A 14,684-nucleotide genomic window follows, 5' to 3' on the forward strand; every position below is an offset into this window, starting at 1 on the left:
ACGTAGATAGATACATAGATATAGAAATAGAGAGAGAGAGAGAGAGAGAGAGAGAGAGAGAGAGAGAGAGAGAGAGAGAGAGAGTGAGAGCGATAAAACCGTCAAATGAAGATAATGAGAAATAGCGTGTCAGAGTGGGAATGAATGAAATATTAAGAAAAAAAAGAGTAATAGTGTAATTAAGATAGATATATACATAGATATATAAAGAGAGAGAGAGAGAGAGTGAGAAAGAATGAGGAGAGGAGAGATGTAAAACCTACAAATGAAACTAATGAGTAATAGCGTGTCAGAGTGGGAAAGAATGAAGTATTAAGAGAAAAAAAGAGAGTATAGACAAATAGACAACTATATAGAAAAGAGAGAGAGAGAGAGAGAGAGAGACAGAGTGAAAGATAGAAAGTGGGAGAAATAGCGTTACAGAAAGGGAAAGTATGAAATATTAAGAAAAAAAAGTGAGAGTCGAATATAGATAGATACGTAGATAGATACATAGATATAGAAATAGAGAGAGAGTGAGTGATAGTGAAAGAGAGGAAGTGGGAGAAATAGCGTTACAGAAAGGGAAAGTATGAAATATTAAGAAAAAAAGTGAGAGTCGAATATAGATAGATACGTAGATAGATACATAGATACATAGATATAGAAATAGAGAGAGAGTGAGTGATAGTGAAAGAGAGGAAGTGGGAGAAATAGCGTTACAGAAAAGGAAAGTATGAAATATTAAGAGAAAAAAAGTGAGAGTCGAATATAGATAGATACATAGATAAAAAAATAGAGAGAGAGAGAGAGAGAGAGAGAGAGAGAGAGTGAGAGAGAGTGTGAGAGAATGAGAGAGGAGTAGAGAGCGATAAAACCGTCAAATGAAGCTAATGAGTAATAACGTGTCAGAGTGGGAAAGTATGAAGTATTAAGAGAAAAAAAAGAGAGTATAGACAACTATATAGAAGAGAGAGAGAGAGAGAGAGAGAGAGAGAGAGAGAGAGAGAGAGAGAGAGAGAGAGAGTGGGAGGGAGAGAGAAAGAGAGGATTGGAGAGAGATAAAACCTAAAAATGAACCTACTAATGAGGAGTAGCGTGTCACAATGGGAAAGAATTAAATATAAAAAAGATAACAAGTGAGAGTTTAGTATGTACAAATAGATAGATAAAAAGAGAGAGAAAGCAAGTGAGAGAGAGAAATATAGTGAGGAAGTGAAAGGTGAGTTTGTACTCGTGTCGAATGTGGAACAGTTTAGTTATATCTGGCAAAATTTGGGTAAATTCTTTTTACAATTTACTTACCTAAAACACGAAACATTATTAATCTAAAATACAATAAAATGAATCAAAATTTAGAAAAATCTTTTGCTTTAAATGTTGTTTTATAATTATTTAAAATATAAATATTTTGTGTGTGGGTTTGAAGGGAAATTATTTTACGGTAATTTACGATAATTTTTTGTATAAATACATAAAAGGAATTGCTTCATCATATTGTATAAAGAAGTGTGCGTTTCCAGAGTGTCATTGTTTGTATTTGAACGTGTATTTAGTAGGTTTATTACAAAAAAGAAATCATTTATACTCTCATTATATATTGTGTCTGTGAAATTTAATAATTACCAGCCCAAAAATATATTAATGTTTAAATGTTTTTCCATGAAACCGGTTAGGTTTTGCCTCTCTTCAAAGGAAGAATTTTTCACTTATTTTTTTCGTAGTTCTTGGTACAGCAGCAATAATAACTTATATTATAAGTTATAACTTTTCTAAATTACACAGATAGAAAGTGTTGTAGAATGTTTTTGCTTGTTATGAAGGGTCATGTCTCTTGTCTAATGCAGATTCCCTGAAGATTAGAAGGAAAGGGAGAGACCATCATCATTAAGGGTTACTTAAGCCGACGGCTTGTATTACAATAACGCATCTTTCGCCATGAGCGCGGAGTAGCACCTTTTCGGGTCAGCACTTCTACTTTAATATTACGACCTTGTTCTCAGCTACCTACTCCAAACAAAAATGGCACAAATGGGCTGGAGAATGGCCGGGGCTCTTACCAACTATATTTACGATATTGCTGTAAACGGCGTACTTTTTTTTATTAAAACTAATCCCCGTCCCGTGGAATTTTAAAATTGTTTTTAAATATAAAACTAAGGTTTCTTTTTGTGTGTTCCAGGCGAAATCCAACAGCAAGAAGGGCAGGAGTGTACAATTTGCAATCAATCTGAGGGGAGTTACAGTGATAGAAAGTGATACGCAAACACGGCTTATGGATATCTCTCTCTACAGGTACACGAAATCCTTATGTTATTTTATTAGCCCAAAAACATACATAAATACGAAAAAAAATATAGTGTGTGTTAATATGAATATGCGCTAATTGTGTCAGTGAGAAAGAAAAATTTGTAAACTTATGAAAATTCTTGTGTATGTTGTTTTGTTCATTATTAACAAACAATTAGCGAATAACTCTGTGCCTCTTGACAAAGACAGCATAAAAATTTTAAATTCTCAACCCCTACCCATTTAATTTGACGAATAACGGACAGGAACAAAAGAAAATCTGCAATCGTCTGCAAGTACGACTTTATAAAAGAGACTTGACTTTACAAAAAACACACAGACACAACATTGAATGAAACGCGCAGCCAGACCAACTCAGCCGATATAGGCAGTTTTACAATATTCTTAGAATTAATTAATCTTTATGTAAGATATTGGTTGAGATAAAAAAGTCAATGTCACGAGCGGGATTCGAACCCACGACCTTCAGCTAAATACGCCGTTGCTCTACCACTTGAGCTATCGTGACTTTGATCCACTCGGACACTAACTTCCTATCTCAATCTATTTTTTGAATTTTCCCTCCTTTTTGCCATATTTGAAGTGGATGACTTTTTTATCTCAACCAATACCTTACATAATTAATCAATTGAAAAAGGTTATTCAGTCAATCGGACCACGAAATCTAATGGATTTAATATGCAAAATGAAGTATATCTTCACTAAAGCTCTCCCTGGCCATTTCATTTGTCGGTAACAATCAAATAGATTACACGACATTTGAAAAATGGGAAAAAGGAGGGAAAATGCAAATGGTGGGTTGAGATAGGAAGTTAGTGTCCTAGTGGATCGAAGTGATCTCGAGTGGTAGAGCAGCGGCGTATTTAGTCGAAGGTCGAGGGGTCTCCCTCTCGTGACACTGACTTTTTTATCTCAACCAATACCTTACAAAAATATTAATTCATTGAAAGAAGTTATTTGGTCAATCGGACCACGAAATCTAATGGATTTAATATTCTGAGACTTGGGTGGCGTCGGTGGCCGTAGCGGTTTAGGCGTTGACACGGCGCTCATCACTGTAAGGTAAAGGTCCCGGGTTCGAATCCGACATACTTACAATTTTCAAAAATACCAGCACCCCGAGGGTTATAAACTTCAGCTGTTGCGAACCCTCGAAAAAAAATCTGAGACTTGTTTTGGAAACGTTTATACCCAATTAGCAATATAAAAATAATCTGAGGTTGTGTGTGAATGTAATTTATTAGCGCGAATGGAAGGACTGAGGTAAATCGAGTACTCTGTGAATGAGTGTGAATGTATGTACTACTGGAAGGGCTTATTCGCCATTACTCCGAGGTATATCGAGCTCTAGCGTAGAGAGTCAGTGGTATTTATTAGCGCGAATGGAAAAACTTATTCCCAACTACTCCAATGAATATCGCGTGCTTGAAGTAGTATGTGTTCTACATCCCTTTAACTTACAGCACATTTAGTGTGAATGTAACATATAAGGGCGCATGGAGGTTTATCTCCTCTTACCTCGAGGATTATCGAGTATTCTGGAGTCGTATGATACGTAATCGTATTTTATCTTGTTTCTAGTCTATGTGTATTTGTGTTGTTTTATTTTTTATTCTATCTAAAAGATAATGAAAAGAGAGATCCGGTTACCGTTGTACTTGGTCTGATCACTATATGGCTGGTGAGGCTGGTGATGCAGGAAAAAATTACTAAGATACGTAAAAAAGGCAAAAAAAAGCGAAAAAAAGAGAACACTAGAGATGGCCAATTCAGTTTGATGACCCTAAAACTAATAAAAAAATTCCAAGTACCGCTCAAACCCTGCCACGAGTTGCATCGTGATTAAAATGAAGGGTTAATTTGAAAGAACTTACTTAATTATTAACTAACTTACTAAATTATTCATTTTTCATTCGTTCTTTTTTCTCTCGTTATATTGAAGAAACAAGAATTCTGAGAGTAACCTTGACTTGTTGGTCAAAATTTGCCTAATTGATTTAGCAGTTATTCAAGAATATAACATGCGACAATTTTGCTCAATTATGGAATGCACAATTGTTTTATTTTTTCAGGATATCCTACTGTTCGGCGGATGCCACCTACGGCCATGTTTTCGCCTTCATTTCCACAAACGAGAACGACTCACTTACCTGCCACGCCTTTCTGTGCTCAAAAAGGAAAATGGTATGTACAAAACATTAATAATTATAATGTATTTAAACTATTGTTTTAATTAGGACGGCGTAGTATCATTCGGATAAAATAGTCGCATTTAGATGCCACTAATTCCATCTAAGTGTCATTGCTAGTTAAACGTGAATGGAACATAAACGTGGGTATAGAACAACGAGAAGAGAACCCTTAATGCCCTTAATAACAATAAACCATCATATTAAAACGAAACATTTAAACAATTTTAACAAATCTTTTATTTTAAATAATAAAATCCTAATCCACCTTTAGAAAAAATTTCACGACTTACAATCAGTTGAATCCACAGATGGAACCGAGTAAACGCATATAATAAAGTGTGATAAGTGACGTCCAGTCAGCAATAATGGCCAAATAACTCTGATAACAAAATATTCATAAGCATTTCGGATCGCTGTTTTTAATAAAAACTTTTCTTGTGATACTTGACCAAAAAATATTAGACTCATGTCTGTGCATTCTTGCCAATGAGCGAGCAGTAGAGCCGAAAAAAATATTTTTACTGCTTTAAATATTTATTAGTTTTTAATATGATTATTTGTCTTGTTTGTTCATATATTTCAAGGTCAATGTTTATCTGTCATTTTTTTCTGTGGGGAAAAGAAAATAATATCCAGGATAGTATTCATTAAAAATGTATATACAAAAAGCTACAAAAACAGAATACACCTGCGATAAATAAGTCGATATATCTGTTTTTCAATAAACAATGTGAATAATATTTTTGTTCCTACTGTCAAAAAAAAAAAAAATTAATCTGCTGGCAAAATATTTGTACCTACAGCAATACTTACAACAAATAACTATTTTGAGACCTAGCGACTTATGAACTGAATAAAGTTTAAATTAAAAAATAATTTTTCCCTCAAACAATTTTTTATACTCCAATGCTTCCGATTTTTTCAAAACTAAAACAAAATTGTGGAAATTTTGAATTCACATTAACCCTCAGGGTATTTTATGATGATTTAGAGATGTTTTTGTCGATTTTATCCTTATTATTCATTTATAAATTATTTTAACGCTGTTCTCATGGCTGAAAATGAATAGGCTCCGACAGTTTAGGAGCCTTAAATTTTGATAAGATCAAGAGTAATTTTTAATGAATCATACAATTTTTAAAAGCAACCCCCAGGCCAAAAAACATTATTTATTCATTATTTCCTATAAAAATCGTATTTAATAAAGGCTTTAAAATCTGCTGTAATCGAATCTGAATTGTAAAAAAATGTACCTGGAATCTTTTTTATATATTAATTTCACTGGATACGGTTATGCTCGTTATTTTCATATCCTAGTTTTAAAAAAAATCGATTAATACGTAAAAACCTGAAAATGCAAAACCAACAATGGCAAACTATCATGTTTAAGAAAATGTGAATTATTTATATATTTTGTCCTGTATTTTTGCCTAAGGGCCAATGCCCATGGCTAATGTTTTACAACTTAGTTCATATTTCACTAATTACTCGTTCAAGGTTTAATTAATCTAAAATTGCTTTTGTTTGCTACTTTGAAAGGTTAATAATGACTTTGGGATATTTTAACATAGATTAGTTTTGTATGTAAAAAGCGAGAAAAATCGGACTCAGATATCGCAAAGAACGGTAAAATTGGTACACTTTATCTTTTTTTTTTTTTTTTTTTTTTGTCGAATACAATGAATTGTGTCAGTAAAAACTTGATAATTTGAAGGTTAGTTTAAGTGGAAAAATGGCCAAATATTTAAAACAATGACTATAAATACTTATTTTTGTAAAGAATGGTTCTTAAAGGTGGTAAACTGTAACAACCATCCTTTACAAAAAGTTAAACGAAATACTGATATTTTGATTTCACTCAGTTTCATACTTTTCTTCTATTTTTTGTCGTAATATCACTAACAAAGATTGAAAAATCTTTCGTATTTTAAAATATACTACTTTGTTTGTAAAAAAGAAAAAGAGATTGGTCCCAGATGTCGCAAAGAACAGTCAAATTGATACAATAGATAATTTTGTTTTTTAGACCTAAATAGTAGTGAATTATTCAATGAAAAATTAAGTAGTTTAAAAACCAATTGAAATGTAATAAAGACAAAATAAAACAATTAAAACTATATATTATCATATTGTGAAATAAAGTCAGTTTTTTCAACTTATGGTCAACTTCTGCCTCAGAATTTTGAATTTTAAAGAAAAATGTGTTGAGACATTTCAAAACTGCAAGCTCGATAAAAATTCCAGTTGACATTATTCATCAAATCGTTTATATTTCCAAGGCATTAATAAATAATTAATTCACAATAGAAGCCGTCATAGTAGTTTAATATTTGTATTATCTCAGAGCAACAATAATGCTTTAATAGTTGTCTAGACTTTAACAAAATCTTATTTTTTTAATCAAAACATTGTTAGAAAATATGTTTGTTTTTTATATTAGAATAACGTGAGATTTTTCCGTGTGGTTTGCTGGGTTATGTTAATTTAAAATTAAATGAACCACATTGACATGCACAATGAAAGAAACAATTAGGAATTAAAACAGGAATTAATTGAACACCATAAACAAATTTCAATTAATTAAGGTTTTTAGTTGAGATAAAAAGTCAGTGTGACGAGCGGGATTCGAACCCGCGATACGCCGCCTACTTGGCTATCGTGACCTTGATCCACTCGGACACTAACTTCCCATCTCAACCCCACCTTTTGAATTTTCCCCCCTTTTTGCCATTTTTTAATCGAATTTATTTATTATTTTTTATGTAAAAATTCTAGCATTGTATAAATTCATTTTTTCACATGCTACATATATTTGGAAGATGTAAATAATGTTTATAAATCCCAGGCCCTGAAGATGATTTCAATAAAGGTCGAAGCGTTAGCACGATAAAGAAAATGTTTTTCTAAAACCTACGTTAAACCAGACTACAGCTCACGATCTCCAAATAATAATTGACTAACGGTCACTAAACACCACACAAAATATAAACTTAATAGAAAAAGCGTAAATTGTTTATTGCCACAAATGTCAACTTTCTTCAATTTTTTTTAAATTTACAGCCCAGAAAATGATGCTGCCAATTGTATTTTCTTTTCATTTTCGTTACGGGCCCTCTGCCCATCATCAGAAAGTCCTGACGTTTTATTATATGTAATAAACATTAGTAATTAATTATTCTTTATTATATTCATTTTAATTATTAAATACATTATATTTCGAAGGTCGTGGGTTTGAATCCCCGTCGTGACACTGACTTTTTTTTATCTCTAACAATACCTTACAAAAAAATTAATTAATTGAAAGAAGTGATTTGTTAATCGGTCCCACGAAATCTAATGTACTTATCTGAACGTTTTAAAATTTTGTAGAGAAGACGATCAAGAGTGTTATTAAAGTATAAAACAATCAGCTAATTCGAGTCGGAATGGCATGCAATATAAGCGCGGTTGTTCACGAGTTTAAAATACGATCCAGATGTTGCCAATAACAATAAAACCCACCTGCAGGTTATCCGTCCCTCGATCAACTACCAAATAATGATAATAATCATTAATGCGTCTAATCAGAGCGATAAAATATTCATTGCCGATAAATACTAAAGAATTACTTCCAGGAAGCGTTTTGTGAACTGATAATCACTGTATGCAAAAAAATTAAAATTCCTCTTTGGATTTAATACTCATCTACAAATGTGAACAACATAACTCTGCGGCATAACAACTTTGTGAGGGTTAAGTAATGCTGCGCCGTACAGAAATATGTTTCGCTATTAACAATCTATCTAACAGAACCATATAATTAAATGGATTTAGAAAGATTAGGTTTTCAGTTTTAAACAAAAAATATAAAAGCCAAATAGCAATGTTTTAACAACAGTTATTATTGGAGATCGTGAGGTGCGTTCTGCTTTGACGTAGGCTTTAGAAAAACATTTACTTTATCGTGCCAACGTTTCGATCTTTATAGAGATCATCTTCAGGGCTTAAAGTATTTTCCGTGTAGATGTGTCATTCTTGTGTGTCGTGTTGAGATTGTTTTATCAACAGTTTTTAAAATTTTTGACGTTAATAACAATTAATTTATAATTATATGTAATAATAAATAAATATTATTGAAAATTGGTATGAGCACAATTTAAACAAAAAGGACGACAGTTTAAACTTGCATTATTGTGTTTATAATAAAAATCTTTAGTGTTTTCCTGCTATCTAATTTTTTTAGAACATTTTTTAGCACTATTAGAATAAGATAATGCGTCAAGTTTTGTATAATACGGTTTCCTGTCAGCGTCTACTGTATGCATCAAACGCAAAGTTTATTCAGTAAACTTTCCACATTAATTGGCGTACTTTGCTTCAAAATATCCTTCATCCATCTCTGTTGTTTTATGTAATATGATATTTTGTCTTCCTGAAAAAAAGAGTTTTTAACAAACCGCTGCTTTTGTTAGCAACTTACCGGGTAGAAGTTTTTGTTTTTCGGGCGCACTGACGTGTTGTCTTGTTAATTTTCTTAAGGGAAGCCAGGTTGACGTCGAAGTAAAGTTCAACCCGTTTAAAAACAAAGTCTTGAATTGTGAGCGATGTTGAGAAGTCGGCTAGTTCCTTTGGGGTCAGGGACCCCGGCGGGCGAACTTCCTGGACAAAACATAGACATAAGTTGGCGAAAAACCAATGTCTTCCTTTCAAATACAAATTAACCAGACGTTGTGATGAAATAATACAATATGCTAATAGAAAAATAGAAGAGAAACATAAAGATCCGGTCATTTTTTTCTCCAAGCTTCACTGGTGACCATAGACTCTCTTCGACAGCGACATAAAAGATCAATTGTAAAATTAAACGTTTATTTCCAAACCACAAAATGTACTTTTTAAAATAGTTAACACTTTCGGAATTTCCTATTCACTTATTTCCTACGCAGTTAGTATCGCTTTTCCTATGTCGCTATACCATGTCCCAGGCTAATACTTATCAGAAAATGCAGTTACAGCCAGCAAAAAAAAGTTGGCCAGTAAACGCGCCTAAGATTTTCGTTAATGATTATTCGTAAATCGTGAGATGCGGTGTGGTATGACGTACGTTTTAGAAAAACATTTTCTTTATCGTGCCCACGTTTCGATCCTTATTGAGATATCTTCAGTGCTCAAAGTGTTTGTTTTCCGTGTAGATGTGTCATTCTTCTGTGTCGTATTTTTCTTCATTTTTGTCTGCTAAAAGATATGTTTGGTTTTTGTTTTCTTCCTTTTTAACACGATTTATTGATAGTTTTTTACCTGGTGAGTTAACAAGAGTGTTGTTTACATGCCAATTTGTGGTTGTGCTCATTGAATCAGCTGGTTTACTAGTTTGTCACCCTTTTCGCTGTTTTCAATCCCCTAGTGTGCAGGTACCTACATCAGAGTTTTTAAAAATCTTTTTGTATAATTTTTGTGCGCAGAGTTCTATTGCGTGGATATGAAAATATGTAGATGGTGTGAGGCATAGAGGGTTTGCTGGGTGAAAATTTGGTTTTATATCCTGCCCTAGTCCATCTTCCATTATGTACCATAATATGGCACATCTTTTAGTTTTAAGGTATTTACTCTTCCAAACATTTTTTTTTCATTTGTAAAGGCCTGTCAAAATATGTTTTTAAATTCCATTTCGCCAAACATTTTGGTAGCAATTTCATTTTTTATAGCTTTTATTATTTCAAGATGGCTTACTTTTAGGTCGGGTTTTATTTTATTTTGTCCTAAATGTATGTTTGAACTTTAGTATGCCATCCTTTGGGTGTATGCTTGCAATGTTGGCAATTTCAGGGCCTCTTCCATAGCAGGATTTGCTCAAGAATGAATTTCTCTTGTAATGTTTAAATATGCAAAGCTTTGTAATTTTAGTTTTAAGATTTTTGTTCAACATACAACATACTCCGTATATGACTAGAGGATTAATATTTGTATTAGACCAGCCAGTACGCTATTTTTATATTTATAATCAATGTTATACTCTAAAATCTTTAACCCACAGTTGTTATAGTTTTTTCTTTTTCTGTACGTTTCTTCCAGGTATGTTTGTGATGTAGTATTATACCTACATACTTCGTTTCCCAGAAGAATGTTATGTATACTAGGTTTTTAACATAATAATAAATTTTGTTTTGTTTTGAAAAGTGAAGATCTTTTCTGTCCATTTTTAAAAAGCAAATCTCACAAATTTTATGGTTGAATTATTTTTGAAACCATAATTTCGAATATTTTATGTCATTTTTTATATTTGCCAACCGTATAGAAATAGTAGGGAAAGTTTTTTTTTACTAAATAGTTGCAAAGTTCTGATGAAAATACGTCCAAAGTTTGTTGAAAGAAATGAGTGTTTTTGTTTTTAAATTTACTTTATCCCCGCTTTTTAATATATAACTTTAATTAATTATTCTTTTTAAGTAAGGTCTTGGTTGAGATAAAAAAGTCAGTGTCACGAGCGGGATTCGAACCCACGACCTTCGTACGCCGACTTTTTTTATCTCAACCACTTAAAAAGAATAATTAATTGAAAAAAGTAACTTGGCTAATTGGCCACTGAAACATAAATGGATTTATGCTTTTAATATTTAAGCTGACCACACCAATTTAATTAAAATTATGAACAAAAAATACACGGAATAAATACGCCGACGACACAATAGAAAATATTGTGAAATTTCAAGGTTATTATATTATTATAAAATAATTCCACTTCGATAAATATGTAGGAAAATAAGCGAGTATGCTGTTATACTGGGTAGAAAAGGTCGTACATTAAAAACGAAAATTTCCATCATCAATTTTACCAAGTAAAATAAACCTGTTGAAAATATACTCATGAATCATACGAAAGTGGTTGTTTTTATTTTGTTACAGGCTCAGCTCATATCTATAACCGTAGCGCAGACTTTCAATACGGCTTTTCATCTTTGGCAGATGACGCACAACGGGATGATGCCTTCGATGAAGGAGAAGAGCATGGACAACTTCATCACAGGTATCTCGAAAAGCGTGTCCCCCCATAAAGCCCGAGTGCCAATGAAAATTTCCCGATAAAGTACTTTTCGGAGGGCCGTAAAAATAAATCACCCCCTTTATCTATTGTTTGTTCTCGCCCTTCGCCGTTTTACGTCCCCGGCCCCGATTCACACGGAGGAAAAGACTGAATTAGTTTTTCTAATTTTGCCCCCAGGTTGCATCAAGAGCCGGGATGCCGAGGAAAATCGGCCGACGAACGTGATTCAACAAGTCCTGGCCCCGATCCCGATGCTGATAGATCTTACGACCCCGATATCGGAGAAACCACCGAGACAATGGGTAAGCGGATTTAATTTAATCTTTATCTACAAGGATCAATGTACGATGATAGCAACTTTTAATTAAAACCAGCCTTTACGAAATCTCTGATAACACGATACGATTAACTACAACGATCAAATCGCACTTTTGTCCGAGCATCCCTGAATACTTGCCCTACAGAGAATTTAATTAAACAAATTAAATTCTTTTAATGAAACACTCTATATAAATACATCCCGATTAAAATAAAATGTTAATTTTAATTAAAACTCGTCAATTGAGAACGTACTGCTATAAGAATAACACACAGTTTATTCAATTTTAAGTACCGTCAAAATTACTTTTATTTTCAAGTCTTCTTCAATATTTTGTTTCCATTAAAAGTTTTGCATAAATGTTAGAAAAGTTAAACAACGCTTCTATATTTCCAACCAACGGGGGATGAATTAGTAGTAGCATCGGCTCTTTCAATAGTTTCAGACTAATGCTCTTTACATAGGAATTTAAACGACCTGCATAAACACACGTGCCTTCTATTTTATAACTGTCCTTGACCTTATTTTCGCATATAACAACTCGGCTAGCCTTGATCTCTAGTTACTTTCACAGGAAAAGTTCCCTTTTTCAAATCATAACTTTTGCAATCTTGGAAAAGTTTACTTTTCACCGAGATTGAAAACCCCCCTTTTGTTTCTGTTTATTGTTGTATAGATAATTTAACGTCACGGGATGGTCTTTTGCTGCGTAAACATGAACTGGGCAAAGTTTCAAGAATCAAAAATTGACGAATAAGAGATAAAAAAAGTCCTTTCTTTAACCCGTTGAAATTACAAAATCATGTCCTTACATAATTTATATTCATTACAACGCAAAATAATAAACTAAACTAAATGATGGTGTAGTCCAAATTAATAAAACATATCCATTATATTTAGTGGCCTATTAACCAAATAACTTCCTTCAATTAATTAATATTTTTATGTAAGGTTTTGGTTGAAATGAAAATGTCAGTGCCACGAGCGGGATTCGAACCCACGACCTTCGGCTAAATACACCGCTGCTCTAACCATATGAGTTATCGTGACTTCAATCCTCTCGGACACCAATTCCCCATCTCAACATACAACCTTTCATATTTTCCCTCTTTTTTGCCATTTTTCAAATTTCGTGTAATCAGGATTCGATTCTCGGCGACGTATGAAGTGGCCACGGGGAGCTGTTGGTGAAGTTATACGTCGTTTTACTTATTCAATCCAATACATTTAGTGATCTATTGACCGAATTACTTCTTTCAATTAATTAATCTTTTTATGTAAGGTTTTGTTTAAATTGAAAAAGTTAGTGTCACGAGTGGGATTCGAACGCACGACCTGCGGCTATACGCACCGCTGCTCTAATCATATGACCTATCGTGACTTCAATCCTCTCGGACACCAACTCCCCATCTCAACATATGTACAACCTTTCGAATTTTCCCTCCTTTTTGCCATTTTACAAATTTCGTGTAATCAGGATTACATAAAAAGATTAATTAATTGTAATAAAAGATATTTTGAGCTATACAAATATTTTTATTTGGAATTCTCAGTGTCCCGAGTTGTACCCATTTATAGAAACATCTATTTTCTGTGAAATGAATTTTTACGATAAAAATTATGATATATAACAACCTACTTTAACTATAAAACTTTAAGTATTGAGTTTATGATGTCAATTTGTTTTTGTTTCAGACAAGTTTCGATGACTAAGGAGCTGTGAATTATTATTATTACCACATTATTTAATACTGTTTTCTTTAATATAGTTGTGTCTGTGATTTAGTTTTAATTGATTTATTTTGAGTTTATTCTAGTGTACGTTAAATGTATGTTAAACAACAGGAACGTTGTCAATATTCAGTTTGTACTATGGTTTATTATACAAAACATTCATCTATACATATTTTAACTAATTTTCAGCATATAAACATGTTATTTCATTGATAACTGTTATTTATTGGTTTACAAAATGTTTATGATTTTTTCTACCAGCTGTAAAATACAATATGTTATTTTTTATAAAACGAACAATTTTTGTTTTTATTACCTTTTCCGATCATGTAGACCAAATCTTTATTTTCATTTAAAAAACCGTTTATTTCTATTTTAATACAGATTAAATTATATACCAATGGAATCCGGATTACAAGAGCTGTGGGAACAACATGTGGGAAAAATCAGAAGAATAAGTAGAATTAACAAAAAAAACAAAAAAACAACGATGTGATTGATGTTGGTGATTTGTAATTCTTCATTTCTCGTCCGATATGTTTTACAACATCCAACAGATGTGCGTGGGTCCTGGAGGAGATAATTTTTTCATATTAATAAAAACAGGGTATGGCGGGGGGAGAATGGAATTGCAACTACCCCCTGAGCAACCAAATATTCATGGTACCATTGGGATATTCAATCTAATAACATTTACGTTATTAATTTTTTTAATGTTCCAACAACATATCCACTTTGCAATCTTTAATCAATCGGTAAATGAAATAAAACCGCACGTTTTAAGTATGTACATGATTTAGGACAATTATCCATGTACAATAAAAGAGGAAAAAGGCGAAATTACCAATGTTTCCGTATGGTTTATGATAATTATTATAATAGTTTATTATTTAAAAACATTATTGTATACAACGTTGTTAATAGATAGGTTACATCGCCACTCTTATAAAATAAAATTTTATAAAGATAACGAAGCTGTAGAATAATAATAAAAAGGTGCAAAATTTGTGCTTACGTACGTAAGTAAGGTACTTTTTTTCGAGGGTGTTTTTGAAAAAAAGCCCATTCGCAAGTCTGGTCATAAGCAAATGCTGGGCCGCTGGATTCGAACCTGGGACCATTACCTTAC

At 32.6% G+C, this 14,684-nt stretch overlaps 1 protein-coding gene across 1 annotated transcript; it reads left to right on the forward strand.

Moving 5' to 3' along the window:
• Positions 1-2,065: 2,065 nt before the first annotated feature.
• On the forward strand, positions 2,066-13,846 carry LOC106669129 (low density lipoprotein receptor adapter protein 1-A-like; the record flags this gene model as incomplete). Its single annotated transcript, XM_024230015.1, has 5 exons — positions 2,066-2,274; positions 4,362-4,473; positions 11,364-11,484; positions 11,680-11,804; positions 13,517-13,846. Coding segments are annotated over 5 exons (585 nt in total), but the record flags the coding sequence as incomplete, so codon positions are not given.
• Positions 13,847-14,684: the final 838 nt, after the last annotated feature.

Source organism: Cimex lectularius, unplaced genomic scaffold (assembly GCF_000648675.2).
Source record: "Cimex lectularius strain Harlan isolate CLEC.00 unplaced genomic scaffold, Clec_2.1 scaffold432, whole genome shotgun sequence".
Taxonomy (NCBI): Eukaryota; Metazoa; Arthropoda; class Insecta; order Hemiptera; family Cimicidae; genus Cimex; species Cimex lectularius.